At 39.6% G+C, this 23,606-nt stretch overlaps 1 protein-coding gene across 1 annotated transcript; it reads left to right on the top strand.

Moving 5' to 3' along the window:
- Positions 1 to 3,664: 3,664 nt before the first annotated feature.
- On the top strand, positions 3,665 to 20,574 carry LOC143804981 (myosin-4-like). The gene is made up of 40 exons (XM_077283664.1): positions 3,665 to 3,754; positions 6,634 to 6,846; positions 6,933 to 7,076; positions 9,620 to 9,776; positions 9,854 to 9,881; positions 9,970 to 10,084; positions 10,310 to 10,402; positions 10,496 to 10,559; positions 10,645 to 10,743; positions 11,029 to 11,132; positions 11,226 to 11,364; positions 11,452 to 11,570; positions 11,652 to 11,801; positions 11,884 to 12,054; positions 12,143 to 12,449; positions 12,555 to 12,625; positions 13,761 to 13,848; positions 13,951 to 14,068; positions 14,280 to 14,403; positions 14,494 to 14,630; positions 14,726 to 14,981; positions 15,069 to 15,311; positions 15,395 to 15,571; positions 15,662 to 15,807; positions 15,890 to 15,980; positions 16,057 to 16,446; positions 16,523 to 16,649; positions 16,854 to 16,972; positions 17,060 to 17,256; positions 17,346 to 17,529; positions 17,627 to 17,792; positions 17,981 to 18,105; positions 18,592 to 18,900; positions 19,048 to 19,251; positions 19,336 to 19,461; positions 19,548 to 19,718; positions 19,805 to 19,909; positions 20,018 to 20,113; positions 20,206 to 20,340; positions 20,434 to 20,574. Exons 2-40 carry the CDS (start codon positions 6,646 to 6,648, stop codon positions 20,449 to 20,451), a joined length of 5,814 nt encoding a protein of 1,937 aa, XP_077139779.1. The 5' UTR covers positions 3,665 to 3,754; positions 6,634 to 6,645; the 3' UTR covers positions 20,452 to 20,574.
- The last annotated feature ends 3,032 nt before the right edge of the window (positions 20,575 to 23,606 follow it).

The raw sequence follows: 23,606 nt of genomic DNA, 5'->3' as shown, positions 1-23,606 counted from the left end.
ATGAGAATCTAAAGGTACCGTCACATTAAGCGACGCTGCAGCGATATCGACAATGATGCCGATCGCTGCAGCGTCGCTGTGTGGTCGCTGGAGAGCTGTCACACAGACAGCTCTCCAGCGACCAACGATGCCGAAGTCCCCGGGTAACCAGGCTAAACATCGGGTTACTAAGCGCAGGGCCGCGCTTAGTAACCCGATGTTTATCCTGGTTACCATTGTAAATGTAAAAAAAAAAACAGTACATACTCACCTTCTGATGTCCGTCAGGTCCCTGGCCGTCTGCTTCCCGCACTGACTGTGAGCGCCGGCCGGCCGTAAAGTAAAAGCAGAGCACAGCTGTGACGTCACCGCTGTGCTGTGCTTTACGGCCGGCCGGCGCTCACAGTCAGTGCAGGAAGCAGACGGCCAGGGACCTGACGGACATCAGAAGGTGAGTATGTACTGTTTTTTTTTTACATTTACAATGGTAACCAGGGTAAATATCGGGTTACTAAGCGCGGCCCTGCGCTTAGTAACCCGATATTTACCCTGGTTACCATTGTAAAACATTGCTGGCATCGTTGCTTTTGCTGTCAAACACAATGATACACGCCGATCTGACGACCAAATAAAGTTCTGGACTTTCAGCAACGTCCAGCGATATCACAGCAGGATCCAGATCGCTGCTGCGTGTCAAACACAACGATATCGCTATCCAGGACGCTGCAACGTCACGGATCGCTATCATTATCGTTGCAAAGTCGTTTAGTGTGAAGGTACCTTAAGACTCCGGAGAAGTTTAGAATGTAATTCAGATAGACTAAGACGTCACGGCGCAGAATTAAATTACAAAAATAAGTGGCCACCACCATAATAAGAGGAGTGCTGCCTTTGTGTATAAAAAAAGACAATATGCAAAGATTTACAAAAGTTATATACTAATGGAGTTGCACCTCACAAAAAAACTAATAATAAAAGTAGCAAAAATATAATCATGTCACATGATAATAATGCATTGCAAACCATATAGAAAAAAAATGACTGCACAATGTGAACAGATGTTGGAGCGCTCAAAAGAAAATTAAAACTCTTAAGTCTCAAAACTAAAACATGAATATGTCTCTAACTGGGCCTTAAAAGGTCTATGGAAATTATTTCACAGAAATACATCAGACAACTTGTTAAACCAGACATGGAGCACAGCAAAGGGGGTGCCATAGGGGAAAAGACTGAACGCAACCTAGTCGGGACAAATGTGTAGCACACGCTTTCTAACATCTCTTCTCTCTTAAGACAAGAAAAGCCTGAATGGAGGATCCGTCTCTCTCTGACCACCAGTTAGACATTTCACTTCCAACAGTCGCAGGAAAAACATTTCATCACAGCAATTTAGATGAATGACCGTGAGGCCGGAGTCAGGGTATGTGCACACGTTGCGGATTTCTTGCAGAAATTTCCTGAAGAAAACCGTAAATTTTCTGCAAGAAATCCGCATTTTTTTTTTTGCGTTTTTTTTCCGTTTTTTTCGCGTTTTTTTAGCATTCTGCAAGCGTAATTAGCTTGCAGAATGCTAAAGTTTTCCAAGCGATCTGTAGCATCGCTTGGAAAACTGACTGGCAGGTTGGTCACACTTGTCAAACATACTGTTTGACAAGTGTGACCAACTTTTTACTATAGATGCAGCTTATGCAGCATCTATAGTAAAAGATAGAATGTTTAAAAATAATAAAAAAAATAAAAAAATGCTTATACTCACCCAGACATCTCACCGGCGTCCGTTCCGTATAGCTGGTGTGTGCGCACAGGACCTTCCGTGACGTCACGGTCACGTGAGCGGTCACATGACCGCTCACGACCAATCACAGGACAGTGACGTCATCGGCAAGGTCCTTCAGCGCACATCAGCTACAGGAACAGAAGCGACAGCGTGCAGTGGAGGCGGGAAGACATCGAGGGTGAGTATAGGACTATTTTTTATTTTAATTCTTATTTTTTGACCACTTATATGGTGCCCAGTGCGTGGAGGAGAGTCTCCTCTCCTCCACCCTGGGTACCAACCGCACATAATCTGCTTACTTCCCGCATGGTGGGCACAGCCCCGTGCGGTAAGTAAGCAGATCAATGGACCCCTAGGTGTGCGGAATCCCCTGCAATTCCGCATTTTAATGAACATGTTGCTTTTTTTTCCGCGATGCGATTTTTTCGCGGAAAAAAAGGCTACATTTGCACAAAAAATGCGGAATTCACTTAAAATAATGGGAGGCATATGTAAGCGTTTTTTTCGCATTTTTATCACGTTTTTATAGCGAAAAAACGCGAAAAAAACGCGAAAAATACTTAACGTGTGCACATGGCCTCATACTAGCATATAGCATCCAGTGCGAGAGCATCAGTAGCGATATGCTAATGACCCTCGGCTCCTGCTCTGCTGCGAGCATTATCAGAGTGTCATGCTACTGTGCTCCAGTCCTCTCACACAGCTTGGGAGGAGGCGGAGAAAGTAATTTCTCCATCTCCCCCACTACCTATCCAAGTGCTGTGCGTTGTGTCACTCGCACCCATAGAGTTATATGGGTGCGAGTGAGCCCAAGACTAGGCCGAGTCTCCGCACCAATCGCAGCATGGTGTGATTGTTCAAGCATGCCGATTCGGCATGAGAAAATAATCGCAGATGTGATCTGCCCCACAGAGTAACACTGGGCCGAGTGCTATGTGATGTTTTATTGCATAGCACTCGGCCGTAATCTATGGTAGTGTGACTCTAGCCTTAATGTAAAACATGGACAGCTAGACTCCACCAGAGTAGGACCCACTCTTACATTTGGGACTAAATTAGTGAGTCTATAGTTAAGGGATCCCCTGCATTTTAATATATATCTTAATAGGTCATATAGACAGGTCTTGTCTGTTTGAGACAATTACTTTCAAATGCAGAATTTTTTCTCTAATTCTTTTAAGGAATTACTATTGTTCTATTATTCTTTTCCAATTATTTATAGAATACCGACATAATGTATAGCGACAACATACTCAAATAGCACACTTAAAAATATTGAAAGCACAACTTATATAAAAACATTTCTGGTCAAATAAAATTCAATTCAGTGTTAATTAAACTAAGTGATTCTAAATATATTTGTACCTATGTTGTGTTGTTGTATTATTCAAGTTTGGGATTACATCAATCTATATTTTGCTTGAAACTATAAGTGAAACATATAATGTATATGCTGTAGAAGGGAACAGTTGCAGAGTATCCAGACCTCCTGTTACATTATGCAGGTTATTTTTACTTATGATGGACTGACTATTTGGGCTTGTTGCACTCTTAAGGAAATCTGAAGACACTTCCTTTTCTGCAGAAAGCTGAGTAGGCAGTGGGCTGGTCTATATAAGCAATCTAGAAGGACCTCAGTTGGTCACATCTGAGTTGGTGGTAAGTGCTGTGCCCTATGTCTTTCGTATTTGTGGTGGGACATTTTGGATATGTGAAGTGAAAAAAAAAGAAAAATTCAACTGTCTCTGTAACAACCAACTATAAAAATGTTGAGTTAATTTCTTTTTTTCATTAATTTTCATGTTGTAACAAGATCCTTATAGAAGTAATGCAAGATTACAGCTAATTATCTACATTTACGTCAATTATAAAATATTTAGAATTTATGTTTATTATTATTTTTCTATAGTATGAAATTGGCTTTAAATCTTTGCCTCTGTTTTTTTGTCTCTAAAGAGGGGGGATCACCAAAATTTCTCCATCGTTTGTCAATAAAAGGTGAGTCACTGTGCTTTCTGTACATTAATCATTGCTAAGACTATGTTCACATGACCAGTAGTCTATTTTTAAATCCGTTTTGGGATGACAAAATGGAAATAAAATCGTAGAGTGCTGGATCCATTCATTTGAATGAGGGAAGAAATGTCCTATACTGTCTTCCGTTTGACTGCAATCCATTTTTTAATTTGATCAAAAAATGTAGTCTGTACGGAACTAAAAAAAATCAGATAGCAACTGGATCCCTTTTTATGATATTGATGTCTATGGGAAAAAGATAATAGTGAATGGTTATCTGTCATGACATTCGTTAACTGATCTATTTTTAACTCACTGTGCATGCCCAGAACAATAGAGGGGATCAAAGTAACCTCTAGTAAAAATGGATCAGTTGCAAATGGAACATAAATTAAAATAAAACAGAAACCAAAATGTGCATGCATTTTTGCTCTTTTTGAAACTTATCAAGTTTTTTTTTTTTTTTAACACTGGAACTAATACAAATAGATATCAACTGGACATGTGAACAGAGCCTAAATCAATACACAAATGTGTACCTTCAATCATCCCCCCCAAAAAAAGAAGTGTAGTACAGGATCTTGCAGAATAAAGACTTTCCGTAGCAATATTGCTCTTAATAGGGCAGGCTGTCTCCATGGTTTCCATCTCCAACACTGTGCAATTACATTACATTCTACAACAATTAAGACAGAAACCCAAAATACAGCATGAACCACAATGGGTCTATACTACTACTAAGAGCAAAATCACAAGTAAAAGTGACTTATAAAAATCAAAATTGGGTGCGCTATTGCACTATAATAATTCTTTTTCTGTATAACTAGAGGTACACAATAGTGATGAGCGAATATACTCGTTGCTCGGGTGGTCTCCGAGTATTTGTTAGTGTTCGAGATTTAGTTTTCTTGGCGGCAGCTAAATGATTTACAGCTACTAGCCAGGCTGAGCACATGTGGGGGTTGCCTGGTTGCTATGGAATCCCCACATGTAATCAAGCTGGCTAATAGCTGTAAATCATTCAGCTGCCGCCATGAAAACTAAATCTCTGAACACTAACAAATACTCGGGGATCACCCGAGCGTGCTCGTGAAAACTCGAGCAACGAGTATATTCACTCATCACTAGTACACAACAAAATTCTCCATAAAAGTTTTGCTTATTCAACTAGTTGTAAATCCAGTAGTGTCAAAGTCTTAAGTGAAATTCACAACTAATTCAGTGGGACCCTCGAAAAACAGCACATCATCGAAGGATCTGTGACATACGTAGATACAAACTATATAATATCTAGTAAGGCTAGGTTCACATTGCGTTAACAGCAGCCCATTCAACACATGCGTTAAATGGGCTGCGTTAATGCAAGTGCCGACATGCCATCGTGCTAGCGCAGATAGAGCTAGCAGATGCTCTATCTGCGCTAGCGGTGACAGACCCGGAAACGCTGCAGCCCGCGTCCCAGGGTCCGTCACTCAATGACGGCATATCGCTAGCGCACGCCCATTTTGGGCGTGCGCTAGCGATGCGCCCGAAATACAGATTAATGGCAGTGTTAACGGACTGCGTTACACCGCGTTATGCCGCAGTGTAACACAGTCCGTCTAACGGACTGCTTGGACGTAATGTGAACCCAGCCTAATAGGAATTCATCTATGAGGGACTTAAAGCATACAAGCGTGACTAATCACAAAATGACAACTTTTTAACAAAGACTAAAACCACATCTAGTTAAAGCAGAATTGACCCAATATGTGATTTGGATTTTGCACTGTAAATCCAAAGTAATGTACATCAGACGACAAGTGAGTGGCATTTTCAAAATGCCATCCACACATAGCAGCAAAAATTTGCAGAAAATATTAAAAGCATGATATGAAAATCCTCAGCATTCGCATATTTCTGTGCTGATTTCTTCCGCTATGAGTGACAAAGTCCACATGAAACACATACAGTTTGTATTTTGATGTGGATATCTTGCAGATTTGTCACAGATTGTCCAATGTGTCTGCAACCAGTGTTCAATTCTTTAATTAATTTAGAGTTCTTATAAGAATGCATATTATAATCTTTGACTATGAGATTCATTAATATCTTTAAAAAATTCTTACTTTAACTGGAGCCCCAAAAAGCTATTTAAACATGGATTAAAATATAAATTATGAATAATTCACCAATTATCATTTTATGCATTTCATTTATTACAAAATAAGAGAAGGATTTTTTTTCATATTACTATTTCTAACAAACAAGTGACTGAGTTAACCTAATGATATATGTTATCGACAGAGGATCCAGTCAAAGGCAACGTTAGACAATCTAAGGCTTATAAGTGCCTGGATGTAATATGCAGAATATCCTTGGTATCAAGGAAGATAAGTTAATGCCATGAATGCTCTACTGATGAGAATATGTGTTTGTGAGAAGCCCAGGAGACTACACAGCTGACAGCTGTCATATGTATATGGTCAGTTTACTAGAGAAGCTGTGCAAATTAAATTAATTTTTAGAAAATCACTGTGCCTGAAAATCTTATCATCCAAAAAATATATTATATATTGCTTATCCAAGCACAATGCCCCGCACTGATAAGATTCATCATAAAGGTATAAATACCTTCATGGGTAAACACTTTGTGGCAGTAAAAAAAAAAATCATACACTACATGCTCCTAAAAGAGTAAAAAATTCATTAACAGACAAAGGTAAAGAGTTTTGTAATTTACTTAGTGTACTTTGCAAACTTGGTCTTGGGAAACAAATAAAAAGTGCTAATTTGTAATGCCCTGTAGTTTAGAATTATATTTTAAGCATAAGCGAATATAAAATACAGATAAATGTTTTGAAAAAAGTATCTTCTTGCAGAAACCAGCAACCATGGGTGACGGTGAAATGGCCTGTTTTGGCGATGCCGCCCAGTTTCTCCGTAAGTCCGATAAGGAGAGACTGGAGGCTCAAAGCAAACCTTTTGATGCCAAGAACACCTGCTTTGTAGACGATCAAAAAGAACTCTATGTGAAAGGTATGGTCACTGCTCGTGAAGATGGAAAAATCACAGTGAAGACTGACGACGGGAGGGTAATTATTATAATATATCCCTAATTTATCAAATGCCATATTCTGCACATTCTATAACATCACTAAACATATTGTTTTCTTTCCAGACTGTAACTGTAAAGGAAGCTCAAGTTTACCCTCAGAATCCTCCAAAGTATGACAAAATTGAAGACATGGCCATGATGACTCATCTGAATGAGGCTTCTGTGCTTTATAACCTCAAAGAGCGTTATGCAGCCTGGATGATCTACGTAAGTTTGAAATGTTCAGATTTGTGAAACCTAGGAAACAATCAAAAAACAATTACTCTAGAAGTTAAAATATATTTTCCAAAACATAATATGTAATATCAAAATATCAAGATAGTGAACATTTTTCATCCATTTTTAAATCCCAGGAGAGCGTGTAGACTCTGGTCTCCTACTAAAAAGCCAAATGGGATAAACCCTAAGCAATAATTATTTGTTGGCTGTAAATTGCCTATCTTTACCCAAGACTACTAAATTCCTTTTACTTAATATATATAACTTAACGTCCCTAGCTGGGTCCTAATAACTGTATTTTGGGTCCTTTGTCTAAAGGCTTTAAAACAGGATATCTTTTAAATGACAGATTTTCAGTCATATTTAACCCCTTTCTGACATCGGGCTTAATAGTATGCCGATGTCGGATTCCCCCTGTTTGGTGCGGGCTCCGGCTCTGAGCCCGCACATTCCGGGTACATAATAGCTGATCTATACAGCTGACATGTGCCCGCAACAGCGGTGGAATCGCGATCCCCCGTGGATATTAACTAGTTAAATGCTGCTGTCAATTTCTGACAGCGGCAATTAACTCGCACTTACCGGAAGAGCGTCACTAATCCTGCCCATTGGTGACCCCATCACATGATCACGGGTCACTGATGGGTCAGCATGACAACCAGAGGTCTGAAGCAGACCCCTATGGTTGTCATTGCCGGATTGCTTTGGGTGCTACCCCGTGCTCATAGCAAGTGAGCATTTCTGCTACACACAGGTGATTTGATCATTGCCTGTGTGTAGATCGAAGTACTGCAGTTTCTAGTCTTCCATAGAGACTATTGACGAATGCAAAAAGTAAAAAAAAAATATAGAAGTTCAAATCACACCCCTTTCGTCATATTCAAGAAAACAATAAAAAAAAATCAAATATACACATACTTGGTATCACCACATTCAGAATTGGCCAATCTATCAATATAAAAAAAGAGTTAACCCAATCTCTAAACGGTGTAATGAGAAAAAAATATAAAAACGTCAGAATTACATACTTTTGGGCACTGCTATATTGCAATAAAATGCAATAACGGGCGATCAATAGATCATATCTACATCAATATGGTATCAATAAAAATGTCAGGTCGGCGCGCAAAAAATAAGCCCTCACCCAGCCCCAGATCATGAAAAATAGCGCCATTTTGTTTTTACCAAACTTTGGATTGTTTTTCACCACTTAAATAAAAAAGAACCATGTTTGGTGTCCATGAACTTATAATGAGCTGGAGAATCATAATGACTGGTCAGTTTTAGCATTTAGTGAACATGGTAAAAAAACAAACCAAAAAATAACTGTGGAATTGCACTTTTTTTGCAATTTCACCGCACTTGGAATTTTTCCCCGTTTTCCAGTATATGATATGTTAAAACCAATGGTGTCGTTCAAAAGTACATCTTATTCGGCAAAAACAAGCCCTCACATGGCCATGTCGACAAAAAAATAAAAAGGTTATGCCTCTGGGAAGAAGGGGAGCAAAAACCGAAACCGCAAAAACGGAAATACCTCTGTTCGTGAATGGGTTAATATACTATCATATCATATGGTATAAACACTGAAGGAAAGGCCGAACTTACATGGTCAAATCAATAATGGTGCAACCCAGTGGTTATAAATAATTAAATGCAAAGCGTATTGAGACAAAAAAGGAAGGGATAAAAGTACGGTGCTTGACAAGACAAACTGTGTACCTACAAAATACACGTGGACCAAAGAATACTGACACAGATTAAAAAATTGAAATTAAATGCAACAAGACACAACAGTGAGAAGATGGTGATGAAAAAAATGCATATAGTGAAAAAATTAGTTTAAATGTATACATGAGGTTATACACATAATAATGCACTGAGCAAAATATGCATTACAGATATAAATAAATAGAGATTAAAGTTCCATGTATATACCATGTGTAAACCATGTCAAACTGATGACAAGTATAAAAAATACACAAGTATTAGGCTGCCGTCACACTTGCAGTATTTGGTCAGTATTTTACATCAGTATTTGTAAGCCAAAACCAGGAGTGGGTGATAAATGCAGAAGTGGTGCATATGTTTCTATTATACTTTTCCTTTAATTGTTCCACTCCTGGTTTTGGCTTACAAATACTGATGTAAAATAGTGACCAAATACTGATAGTGTGACGGCGGCCTTAGAGGTAAAGTATGTGTGTGTCCCCCTTTAAAAGTTAAAGCAACATAAATTGTCAGCGTATCAATACACTACATGGGCAACAGAGGTGAATACATGTGCAGTAGATATAGTTAATAGTAGAGCCACAGTGGCGGCGAGGTAACGTGAAAATACCATGTAATAGACAGCCATAATGAATAATGTGGCTGGTAAATACTGTAGTGAACATCTACCTATATGGTCACACCCGTACAAGCAAGAACAAGCACCTATTAACATTCTTGATTGCTGTGCTCAGTGTGCAATTTTTCTTTGTTCATGTGGTATAAAATGTTTTTGCCTAAAGTGCTTATATCTATTACAGACCTACTCTGGGCTTTTCTGTGTCACTGTCAACCCCTACAAGTGGCTGCCAGTCTACGACCCTAAGGTGGTAGCTGGCTACAGAGGCAAGAAGCGTGTGGAAGCCCCACCACACATCTTCTCCATCTCTGATAACGCCTATCAGTTCATGTTAACAGGTACAGATAACTCACATGAACAATAGTTCCACCTGACATTTCATAAAATATATAACCTGTTTCCTTTATTTTGGCAGATCGTGAAAATCAGTCTGTCTTGATCACGTAAGTAATCACAACTATATATTTCTCATACAAGCAATGTGTTTGATTTCTACATATTCATGATGTATTTGATCTCCTCTATCCCCAGTGGAGAATCTGGTGCTGGAAAGACTGTAAACACCAAGCGTGTCATCCAGTACTTTGCAACAGTTGCAGCTATTGGAGACGGTGGAAAGAAGAAGGAACCCACCAACCAAAATAAGGTAAATGCAAAACTAAAGAAACCTTAGCTGTCACTATGAAAAGATTCCTAACAAACCATGAATGTAACACTCACAAAATGACACATTACCAAGTATAACACTACTATAGTTTCTACTTTAAGGTCTACCTAATGATTTATCTTAGACTAATACAAATATATTTTAATCTGGTATGTGAATATGCCTGTACATAAAGACACTAAGTAATTGCATTATGCCTTTTAGGGAACTCTGGAGGATCAAATTATCCAGGCTAACCCTCTGCTAGAAGCCTTCGGTAATGCCAAGACTGTGAGAAATGATAACTCCTCTCGTTTTGTAAGTATTTTAAATGCAGCTCCACACACACACAAAACATATGCTTTCTCAAATTCTTGATAATCTGTAAACTCTGACCTATCTCTCGTTTAGGGTAAATTTATCAGAATCCATTTCGGAACCACAGGAAAACTGTCTTCTGCTGATATTGAAACATGTAAGAATTACATTCTTTATGTTTCTCTTCTTTTTTTGTCACTTATGACATATACTTATATGTCACTTTCTAAATAAAATTACAGATCTGCTGGAAAAGTCCAGAGTAACATTCCAGCTTTCCGCAGAAAGAAGTTACCACATCTTCTACCAGATCTTGACAAACCATAAGCCAGAGATCGTTGGTAAGTTTAGTGTCTGGAAGAAAAGTGAAGAACATTAAAGATATTACTGTGCAATCAGTAGATCCCAGATGTATTCAATGCACAGATCACTAGCAATGCAAATCTAAATATAATATGAGAAGGCAGCACTAGAGAATTCAAAATAATAGACAAGGTTGTGCCTTTATTGAGCAATGTGGATAGAGCAAAGGTTCAGCTCCTCCTGGAACATTTTTTCAGGCAATTTAAATACATATAATAAACATTCTACCTTGGTCACAAACTGGTTTACTTTCTTGTGCTTAGAAATGCTTCTGGTCACCACCAACCCATATGATTATCCTTGGATCAGCCAGGGTGAAATCACCGTGAAGAGTATCGATGATACAGAAGAATTGGTAGCCACAGATGTAAGTATGTGGTACTTCAATTTATATGTTCTTGAGGTTAAATGTGATATATGTCAGTGGCTGACGCTTTCATACTGTATGATTTTCTGACAGACTGCTATTGATATCCTGGGATTCACACCAGAGGAGAAGATAGGTATCTACAAAATGACTGGTGCAGTCATGCACAATGGTAACATGAAATTCAAGCAGAAGCAAAGAGAGGAACAGGCTGAGCCAGACGGCACTGAAGGTTAGCACTTGTATTTAATATTTACTATATAAAATTGCTCCATTAACATCTACTTACAATTATACGGTGCTATATATTCTAATGCAGTTGCTGACAAAGTTGGTTATTTGATGGGCTTGAACTCTGCTGACTTGCTTAAGGCTTTGTGCTACCCAAGAGTAAAAGTCGGTAATGAATTTGTCACCAAGGGACAGACCGTGCAACAGGTACATTATAAAGAAAATAGTAAGAAAGAATTGGACTATTTTAATAAACACTAATAAACACTGTTGTGATTTCCACTTTAGGTGTACAATTCTGTCGGTGCCCTCAGTAAGTCCATCTTTGAGAAACTGTTCTTGTGGATGGTCACTCGCATCAACCAACAGCTGGACACAAAACAGCCAAGACAATTCTTCATTGGTGTGCTGGATATTGCTGGATTTGAAATCTTTGATGTAAGTCTTCATCCTGTTCTACCATCATGAGTTTCCGAGCCAGCTATGATGTATTTGCTCATGTCCTTTTAATAAATTACAGATGAACAGCTTGGAACAACTTTGCATCAACTTCACCAATGAGAAGTTGCAGCAGTTCTTCAACCACCACATGTTCGTCCTGGAACAGGAGGAATACAAGAAGGAAGGTATCGACTGGGAGTTCATTGACTTCGGTATGGACTTGGCTGCCTGTATTGAGCTCATTGAGAAGGTAAACTCACATAAATAGATTTTATAAGTCTATAGTAAGCATCTACATGTTACTCAGAAACACAATAACATTTGCTGTGTGTTTTCAGCCCTTGGGTATTTTCTCAATCCTTGAAGAGGAGTGCATGTTTCCCAAAGCCACTGACACATCTTTCAAGAACAAGCTGTATGAACAGCATCTTGGCAAGTGCAAGAACTTTGAGAAGCCCAAGCCAGGCAAAGGAAAGGCTGAAGCTCACTTCTCGCTGGTGCATTATGCTGGTACTGTGGATTACAACATCTGTGGTTGGCTCGATAAGAATAAGGATCCATTGAACGAGTCTGTTATCCAGCTCTACCAGAAGTCTTCTGTCAAACTGGTGTCCTTCTTATATGCTTCCCACGCTGGTGCTGAAGGTAAGTGACTCATTCATGTCCATTATTGTATTTATCATATTGAGAACATTTAGTTAGCTTGAATGATAAAAATGATTCTTAATATTTTGCTGTACTTTTACGTAGCGGATGCTGGTGGCAAAGGTGGAAAAAAGAAGAAGGGATCCTCCTTCCAGACTGTGTCTGCTCTTTTCAGAGTCAGTATAAATTATTGTACATACAATATTAAATGTACACTATATATATATATATATATATATACACTCACCGGCCACTTTATTAGGTACACCATGCTAGTAACGGGTTGGACCCCCTTTTGCCTTCAGAACTGCCTCAATTCTTCGTGGCATAGATTCAACAAGGTGCTGGAAGCATTCCTCAGAGATTTTGGTCCATATTGACATGATGGCATCACACAGTTGCCGCAGATTTGTCGGCTGCACATCCCAAAGATGCTCCATACAAGGCAGGATGGATCCATGCTTTCATGTTGTTTACGCCAAATTCTGACCCTACCATCCGAATGTCGCAGCAGAAATCGAGACTCATCAGACCAAGCAACGTTTTTCCAATCTTCTACTGTCCAATTTCGATGAGCTTGGACAAATTGTAGCCTCAGTTTCCTGTTCTTAGCTGAAAGGAGTGGTACCCGGTGTGGTCTTCTGCTGCTGTAGCCCATCTGCCTCAAAGTTCGACGCACTGTGCGTTCAGAGATGCTCTTAGGCCTACCTTGGTTGTAACGGGTGGCGATTTGAGTCACTGTTGCCTTTCTATCAGCTCGAACCAGTCTGCCCATTCTCCTCTGACCTCTGGCATCAACAAGGCATTTCCGCCCACAGAACTGCCGCTCACTGGATTTTTTTTCTTTTTCGGACCATTCTCTGTAAACCCTAGAGATGGTTGTGCGTGAAAATCCCAGTAGATCAGCAGTTTCTGAAATACTCAGACCAGCCCTTCTGGCACCAACAACCATGCCACGTTCAAAGGCACTCAAATCACCTTTCTTCCCCATACTGATGCTCGGTTTGAACTGCAGGAGATTGTCTTGACCATGTCTACATGCCTAAATGCACTGAGTTGCCGCCATGTGATTGGCTGATTAGAAATTAAGTGTTAACAAGAAGTTGGACAGGTGTACCTAATAAAGTGGCCGGTGAGTGTATATATATATATATATATACATATATATATATATATATATATATATATATATATATATATATATATATATAATTTTTTTTTTTTTTTTTTTTCATGCATTCTTAATTTCCTTTAATATAGGATGTTCATCAGCCTTCTCAGTTCATGATTATTATTTTGTATTTTCTTCAGGAAAACTTGGGCAAACTGATGACCAATTTGAGAAGCACCCATCCTCACTTTGTGCGTTGTCTGATCCCTAATGAGACCAAGACACCAGGTATTGATTTATATATTTCTACTTAATTGTTTAAATAGAGAACATTAAAACTGAACATCATTATTTATCATTGGCACAATCAAATTACTTTTATACTATCAGGTATCATGGATAACCACTTGATCATCCATCAGTTGAGATGTAATGGTGTATTGGAAGGTATCAGAATTTGCAGAAAGGGATTCCCAAGCAGAATCCTCTATGCTGACTTTAAACAACGGTAATTTTATTTTCTTAAGTCAAAATAGCTTTGTACAAATCTGTTCTAATTACTTCTACCATTTAGTTTACCTTACATTATAGCTCTGTTATATAAAAAATTGAGATAACATATTACACTTATAAATAACAAAACATTTAATATATTGCCAATTAAAATTGCTGAAACTGTTAAGATTGACCAGTATTTTTCAATTACTCTTATTTGCTAGTTACAAGGTGCTGAACGCTAGTGCAATTCCAGAAGGGCAGTTTATTGACAGCAAAAAGGCCAGTGAGAAACTCTTGGGCTCAATTGATGTTGATCACACTCAATACAAATTTGGGCACACTAAGGTATTTTGTTAGTTGTCATCAGATATCTTTGCTAACATGGACTGTCTTAGCCCTTGAACTTATACTTTATTTTTTTTATTAATCCCTGAGGTGTTCTTCAAAGCTGGTCTCCTGGGTACCCTGGAAGAGATGAGAGATGAAAAGTTGGCAAAACTGATTACTAATACTCAGGCTCTTTGCAGAGGTTTCTTGATGAGAGTTGAGTTTAAGAAGATGATGGAGAGAAGGTATTTTTATTTAATGATATTAGAATATAACTCAATGATATATTCAATGTATTTTGTTTAGGAAAACATAACACTAACTCCATTTCTTTAAACAGGGAGGCTATATTTGTAATCCAGTACAATGTTAGATCCTTCATGAATGTCAAACACTGGCCATGGATGAAGCTCTACTTCAAGATCAAGCCTCTTCTGCAGAGTGCTGAGACAGAAAAAGAGATGGCAAACATGAAGGACGAGTTTGAAAAGACAAAAGATGCTTTGGCCAAATCAGAAGCCAAGAGGAAGGAGATAGAAGAAAAATTGGTTGTCATTGTCCAAGAAAAGAACGACCTTCTTCTTCAAGTCCAATCAGTAAACACATTTGCATATTTCAAAACATCCTTATATTAGGTAACTGAAAATAACATACCAAGCTAAAATTAATTTTATTTTCTCTAGGAGTCTGAGACTCTGGCTGATTCTGAGGAAAGATGTGAAGGCCTCATCAAGAATAAGATCCAGTTGGAGTCAAAGTTGAAGGAACTGAATGAAAGACTTGAAGATGAAGAAGAAAGTAATGCTGAACTGACCGCTAAAAAGAGGAAGTTAGAAGATGAATGCTCTGAGCTGAAGAAAGACATTGATGACTTGGAACTTACCCTGGCTAAAGTTGAAAAAGAGAAGCATGCCACAGAAAACAAGGTACAGTCAACAATAAGAACATTCTTGTCTTCCAATTAACTCATCACTATGTTTTTAAGCTCATGAGTGTTCTTCAATTACAGGTTAAAAACCTTACTGAAGAACTGGCAACTCTTGATGAAAATATCTCCAAAGTCTCCAAGGAAAAGAAGGCTCTCCAAGAAGCTCACCAGCAAACACTTGATGACCTCCAGGCTGAGGAAGACAAAGTCAGTTCTTTGACAAAAGCCAAGACAAAGCTTGAACAACAAGTTGACGATGTAAGTATTTGTAATACATTTCATTTGTAACATTTCACAGTTTGGATGAATCCCATTTTATAATGAATATCATACTTTCTGTTTATGTAGCTGGAAGGTTCCCTTGAACAAGAGAAGAAACTCCGTCTTGACCTTGAGAGATCTAAGAGGAAGCTTGAGGGTGACCTCAAACTTTCTCAGGAAACAGTTATGGATCTAGAAAATGATAAACAACAAACCGAGGAGAAACTAAAGAAGTGTGTATTTACAAATTTTTTTTTATACAAAAATCTGTATACAAAGCTGGTAGTTAAACTGCATATTGTTTGTACTTCCTAGGAAAGAGTTTGAAATTAGCCAATTGCAAAGCAAGATAGAGGATGAACAGTCCCTGGGATTACAACTGCAGAAGAAAATCAAAGAACTGCAGGTAAAACCCTGTAAAACAAGATTATATTGTATAGCAAAGATGTTATTACATGTAATGACCAAATGTTGATTTCTAGGCCCGTATTGAAGAACTTGAAGAAGAAATTGAAGCTGAACGCGCAGCTCGTGCCAAGGTTGAGAAGCAGAGAGCTGATCTTTCTAGAGAACTTGAAGAGATCAGTGAAAGACTTGAAGAAGCTGGAGGTGCAACATCCGCCCAGATTGAGTTGAACAAGAAGCGTGAAGCTGAGTTTCAGAAACTGAGACGTGATCTGGAAGAAGCCACCCTTCAGCATGAAGCTACAGCTTCCGCCCTGCGTAAAAAGCATGCTGACAGTGTTGCTGAGCTTGGTGAACAGGTTGATAACCTGCAACGTGTGAAGCAGAAACTGGAGAAAGAAAAGAGTGAACTGAAGATGGAAGTTGATGATCTTGCCAGTAACCTGGAGAACATCTCTAAAGCTAAGGTATTTTCATGACAAAATGTTTTCTATGAGTCTACTTAAGCTGTTAATGAAAATCTTACTAAGATTTATTTTGTAGGCCAACCTTGAAAAGATCAATCGTGTAGTTGAGGACCAACTCAGTGAAGTGAAGTCTAAGGATGATGAGCATCAACGTGTGATCAATGACCTTTCAGCTCAAAGAGCGCGTTCTCAGACAGAAAATGGTAAACTGATACATTAGCATCAGCATAGTCTATTTTTCAGAAACAGCAGTCTCTGAATATAACATTTTTGTAAACTAAGAAATAATGATGCCAAGTATAAACTCTAAAAATCGTCACTATTTCACCCAAACAATTATCTAGTTATTCGCTATGTAAAATACATTTTTTTTTAAAGTGGAACATCATCTGTTTTCCTCATTACAGGTGAGCTGTCTCGTCAAGTAGAGGAGAAGGAATCTCTGATATCTCAACTCTCCAGAGGAAAGCAGGGATTCACCCAGCAGGTGGAGGAACTCAAGAGACAATTAGAGGAAGAATCAAAGGTATAAAGCTGTTTGTTTACATAACATTTGCTAGTAAAATGTTGAATTGATTATTTTAATGTTTTAACAAGCGAAATGTATGTGCAGGCTAAGAACGCCCTTGCTCATGCTCTTCAATCTTCCCGTCATGATAACGACCTACTTCGTGAGCAATATGAAGAGGAACAAGAAGCCAAGGCTGAACTCCAGCGCTCTTTGTCCAAAGCTAACAGTGAAGTTGCCCAGTGGAGGACCAAATATGAAACTGATGCCATTCAGCGCACAGAGGAACTGGAAGACGCCAAGTAAGTTTAAACTCCTATTAGTTGTTACAATAACTATTACTTTCAGACAAGAAAATAATTTGTGATATATCTGTTCAATGTGCTTACAGGAAGAAGCTGGCTCAGCGCTTGCAGGATGCTGAGGAGCAGGTAGAGGCTGTGAACTCCAAGTGTGCTTCATTGGAAAAGACTAAGCAGAGACTGCAGTCTGAAGTAGAAGACCTTATGGTTGATGTGGAGAGAGCAAACGGTGCAGCAGCTGCTCTTGACAAGAAGCAAAGGAACTTTGACAAGGTAGATTTCCCAAGCTAGCACTGGGGTATTATACTTCTGATTATGCATATTCAGCTGGTTTGCTACATGTTAATATAATATTTATTCATTTGTAAAGGTCCTGGTTGAATGGAAACAGAAGCATGAGGAGGGACAGGCTGAGCTAGAAGCTGCTCAAAAAGAAGCCCGTGCCTTAAGCACTGAAATCTTCAAGATGAAGAATGCTTATGAAGAGTCCCTGGAACAAGTTGAGACCTTGAAACGCGAAAACAAGAACTTGCAACGTATGTTTATTTATAGAGATTAATCTTTTAGCCTTTATACTTAGTAGTTTAATATAAATTAGGATAAGTTAGTTTTGCCAGGATGTTTTAAAAAGATTTGGCTATAGTTTATCAACACTTTACATATTTAGATCTTATATTATTTAAAATATAATGGTTTGAAATTTTCAAAAAAATGTGTCTTTTAGAGGAGATTTCAGATCTGACTGAACAGATTTCGGACACTGGAAAAACCATTAATGAATTAGAAAAGGCCAAGAAACAGACTGAGCAAGAAAAGAGTGATCTGCAGGCAGCTCTGGAGGAAGCTGAAGTAAGTTGCTAAAACCTTTATATATTCTTAAAATAAATTATTTGCGCTGTTTGAATACACTAAGTATAATTAATCCTATATTTAATCTAATTATATTACGTAATGTAATTATAAAACCTTAAGTGTGAATAGTGGACACCCAGTGCTGACAACTTTTTTTTTCGTAAGGTAATAATGATTCCAATGTCCTGGCATATATCAGTATCTCTTGATGGATTACATATATTTGCATGATCAAGCTCCATCTCATAACAGGCCAGAAATACAGGCTGGTGAAATATTTAATTAGGAAGGTCTGTGGTTATAAGAGCTGCACATCATAATATAAATTTATTAAAAGCACGTGGCCTTTTAATTGGTATGTTTTGGGGAATATTACTTTACCTTTCATCAGTTGTCAGAAAAACTAGTTAACTTTGGAAAGGAATTTGTATGTTATATAAAATTAAAATGTATTTGCATCTAAATATTTCTTAACTTCTACAGGGATCATTGGAACATGAAGAAGCCAAGATCCTTCGTGTTCAACTTGAGCTTAACCAAATTAAATCAGAGGTAGACAGGAAGATTGCAGAGAAGGATGAGGAAATTGAGCAGCTGAAGAGAAACAGCCAGAGGGCTATTGACACCATGCAGAGTACACTGGACTCTGAAATTAGAAGCAGAAATGATGCTCTCAGACTGAAGAAGAAGATGGAAGGAGACTTGAATGAACTTGAAATCCAACTCAGCCATGCCAACCGCCAGGCTGCAGAGGCACAGAAACAACTCAGAAATGTGCAAGGACAACTGAAGGTATATTTATCAAACATCTGTCATTATTTATAACCCCTCTACCATATATCTTCTCTATATTTTACTAATTTGCTATATATTCATTACAAATGAAGGAGTAACACAGCAGTTGCATACTTCATGTATATTTTTGCACTTTTCCAACAGGATTCTCAATTGCACCTGGATGACGCCGTCAGAGGACAGGAAGATCTGAAGGAACAGGTTGCAGTCATTGAACGTAGAAACAATTTGCAACAGGCAGAAATTGAAGAGTATAGAGCTGCTCTGGAACAGACTGAGAGATCTCGCAAGACTGCAGAACAGGAACTTCTGGATGCTAGTGAACGCCTTCAGCTCCTGCACTCTCAGGTAAGGTCTTCTTCTAAGCTGCAAGAACATATACAACATTCAAAAAAACCATGCGCAATATTAAAATGATATTTTCTCTATCAGAACACTAGCCTGATCAACAGTAAGAAGAAGCTTGAAGGAGACATTGGTCAGCTCCAGAATGAAGTAGAGGAGACTGTTCAGGAAGCAAGAAATGCTGAAGAGAAAGCTAAGAAAGCCATCACTGATGTAAGTCATCTTCATAATAATGCTTCCAATGTATGTCTATGTTTTCACAGATTCCTATATCTTTAAAATTCTTTATTTTTCTAAAGGCTGCTTTAATGGCAGAAGAGTTGAAGAAGGAGCAGGACACTAGTGCTCACTTGGAAAGAATGAAGAAGAACCTGGAACAGACAGTGAAGGATCTGCAGCACCGTCTGGATGAAGCTGAACAGCTTGCACTGAAAGGAGGCAAGAAGCAGCTCCAGAAACTGGAATCAAGAGTATGCATCACTTCACAGCATAAATAATAATGTTAAAACCATTAGACAAATAAATAATTATAAGTTTATGATTACGTTTTTAACAGGTGCGTGAACTGGAAAATGAGCTGGAAAATGAGCAGAAACGTGGAGTTGAAGCCATCAAAGGAGTTCGTAAATATGAGAGGAGAGTGAAGGAACTGACCTACCAGGTAAATTATAAAAAATGAAGCACAAATAGTTTCTAAATAGTTTCTGATAAAGCCTTTTAATTTAGAAAGCTGAATTCTAAAATTTTAATATTTTCTTTCTCTTTGAAGACTGAGGAAGACAGGAAGAACAGCCTCAGACTACAAGATCTGGTTGATAAACTGCAACTGAAAGTTAAAGCATACAAGAGACAAGCTGAAGAATCTGTAAGTAAAACTTTCTTTGCCTTTACCAGAATTAAAAGTTTTTTTTCTATATGTTAAACTTTTCTCTTACCATCGTGTTCTTCTACTAACAGGAGGAACAATCCAATGCTCACCTGAGCCGCTTCAGGAAGGTCCAACATGAGCTTGAAGAGGCTGAGGAGAGAGCTGACATTGCTGAGTCCCAAGTGAACAAGCTGAGAGCCAAGAGCCGTGACATTGGTGGAAAGGTACATTCTATTATCTATTAACTTATATAGAATAGGTGTACTTTCATGAGCTGTGTAAAATTAACTTAATTTTATTTATTTTTTTACTTGCAGAAGGAAAGCGAAGAATAAAAATCTTAAATGATTGAAAATTGAGAGAATCTCAAAATGGGAACTTCTCAGTGTTGGTCAACCCCCCTGTCCTGCCCACTTTAATTATCCCCTAAATAAATTTCATATTTGAGCTTTCCATAACTGTGTCATGCTGTGTTTCAAGACTGGTGTTTCTCTTCTTGAATTTACTTCTTAAATTGTCAATAAATCATTGAGGAATAATAGGATTCTGGGATGCATACACAACAAATGATCAACTAAATCTGAAATAAACAAATTGAAACATTATTAAAATGATAGCAAATTATATTGAAAATATCAATAACATGATTTTCGTCACAATACTAGGTGCTTATGGGGCTTAATATAATAATGATTTTATTTCTATAGCGCCAACATATTCCGCAGCACTTTACATTTTAGAGGGGATTTGTACAGACAAAAGACATTACAGCATAACAATAATCACATAATTCATCAGATACCAAGAGGAATGAGGGCCCTGCTCGCAAGCTTACAATCTATGAGGAAATAGGGGAGACACAAAAGGTGGATGGTAACAATTGCTTTCGTTGTTCTGACCAGCCACAATATAAGAAATTGAGTGTTCATGTAATGCTGGATGAACCAGTTATGAGCAAAAAGCGTGTTAGAACATGATACGGGGAACCTGGTTATGTTAAAAATATTGAATGGGCAACACAGGGATAGTTAGATTAATGTGTTGAGGCGGTAGGCCAGTCTGAACAAATGCGTTTTCGTTTTCAGGGCACGCTTAAAACTGTGGGTATTGGGGATTAATCGAATTGTCCTGGCTAGTGCATTCCAAAGAATTGGCGCAGCAAGTAAGAAGTCTTAGATACGGGAGTGGGAGGTTCTGATTATTGAGGATGTTAATCTCAGGTCATTAGCAGAGTGTAGGTTGGTAGACTGAGACGAGGGAGGAGATGTAGGGTGGTGCTGAACCATGGAGCACTTTGTGGGTGAGAGTGATAAGTTTATATTGAACTCTGGAGTGGGGCTTGATGTAGAATGTCAAGGAATAATGAAAATTATGAGCAATTTGAAAAATTACTTTAGTGTAATATGTCACGCTCACGCCCTGACTGGTGGGCGTGAGCCAGGGGGTTTGTGGCCCCACTGTGCCACAAACCAGACTACCCTGGAAGAGGCGTGACTAGGACAGCTGCCTTGGTGTTCGCTGGAGCCTCTGATGGTGAGGTCAGGCTTGTGTGGCAGGTAGCTGCCAGGTGCCACTCCAGGGTAGTGTCTGGATGTGGCTGCTGATCCCACTTGGGAAACAGGAACACTAGGACAGGTGCGGGTGACAGGCAGAACTGGCAGATGAGCATGGCTGAAACACAGGGTAAGCAGGCATGGCTGAGACACAGGGCAAGCAGGCATGGCTGAGACACAGGGCAAGCAGGCACGGCTGAGACACAGGGCAGGCAGGCACGGCTGAGACACAGGGCAGGCACGGCTGAGACCTGGAGCATGCAGGCACGGCTGAGACACAGGGCAGGCACGGCTGAGACCTGGGGCATGCAGGCATGGCTGAGACACAGGGCTGGCACGGCTGAGACACAGGGCAGGCAGGCACAGCTGAGACACAGGGCAGTTTGGTGTGGTGAATGAAGGAACAGGTAGGGACCTGTTCACACGGGAGGTGCAGGTAGGGATAAGAAGTATGAAGGAACAGGTTGGGACCTGTTCACACAGGAGGTGCAGGTAAGGAAACAAGCAGGAAGGAATGAAGTATGAAGGAACAGCTAGAGACCTGTTCAAACTGGAGGATAACCGCAAGGCTGCAGATAAGAGCTGTAGAGCAGCAAGAGATTCTGCGGCAGCAGAACCAGCATGAAGCAGAACCGCAGGAGTACGGAGCACAGGCAGAGCCGCAGAAAGACAAGGGTAAAGAGCAGGGTAGAACCGCAAGAAGCACAGCAGGGTAGAACGGAGCTGCAGAGCGGAGCCGCAGCGTGCAGAGTAAAGCTACAGAGTGCAGAGCTGAGAGTAGAGCGAAGGCACAGAGTGCAGAGCCAAGAGCAGAGCGAAGGCACAGAGTGCAGAGCGAAGGCACAGAGTGCAGAGCCGAGAGCAGAGTGAAGGCACAGAGTGCAGAGCCGAGAGCAGAGCAAAGGCACAGAGTGCAGAGTGTTATGGACCTGGTGGTTAGGAGCACCCAGAATGACCTGATGAGTAAGCTAGAAATCGGGACAAGCTCTGGGGAGTGGGAACTCTGCTGACCGCAAACCCTACTCCTATCACACACAATAGAAATAGCCGTGGAGCGTACCTAACTCTCCCTAGACGCCTCTTCACAGCCTAAGAGCTAACTACCCCTAAAGCTAGAAATAGAAGCCTAACCTTGCCTCAGAGAAATTCCCCAAAGGAAAAGGCAGCCCCCCACATATATTGACTGTGAGTCAAGAGGAAAGTCACAAACACAGGAATGAAACAGGTTTTAGCAAAGGAGGCCAGACTTCACTAAATAGTCAGAGGATAGAAAAGGGAACTATGCGGTCAGCACAAAAAACTACAAAAACCACGCAGAGTATGCAAAAAGGCCCCCACACCGACTCACGGTGTGGAGGTGCAACTCTGCACCCCCAGAGCTTCCAGCTAGCAAGGGAATATCATGATAGCAAGCTGGACTAGAATTTAGCAGTACTAAGAAATATATTCAGGAAGCAGTAACAACAAATGAACTAGCAAGGACTTAGCTTCTGCTGGAGTAGACAGTTCCTCAGAAAAGTCCAAGAGAGATCTGAATCAATACTGAGACATTGACAGCTGGCATGAAGTAACGATCTGAGTGGAGTTAAATAGGGAAGCCAAGATAGAAATAAACGAGGGCAGCTGAGAAAGCCAACCTCAGTGACCAGCAGCTCCGCTCAAAGCCACCAGAGGGAGTCCAAGAGCAGAACTAACCAAAGTACCATTCATGACCACAGGAGGGAGTCCGAGAATGGAATTCACAACAGCAGAGCGAAGGCAGAGTGCAGAGCTGAGAACAGAGCGAAGGCACAGAGTGCAGAGCGAAGGCAGAGAGTGCAGAGCGAAGGCATAGAGTATAGAGCGAAGGCATAGAGTGCAGAGCGAAGGCAGAGAGTGCAGAGTTGAGCAAAGGCAGAGTGCAGAGCCGAGAGCAGAGCGAAGGCACAGAGTGCAGA

Source organism: Ranitomeya variabilis, chromosome 2 (genome assembly GCF_051348905.1).
Source record: "Ranitomeya variabilis isolate aRanVar5 chromosome 2, aRanVar5.hap1, whole genome shotgun sequence".
NCBI lineage: Eukaryota > Metazoa > Chordata > Amphibia > Anura > Dendrobatidae > Ranitomeya > Ranitomeya variabilis.
Note: the sequence above shows the minus strand (reverse complement) of the source record. Positions and strands in the feature narration are given on the sequence as shown.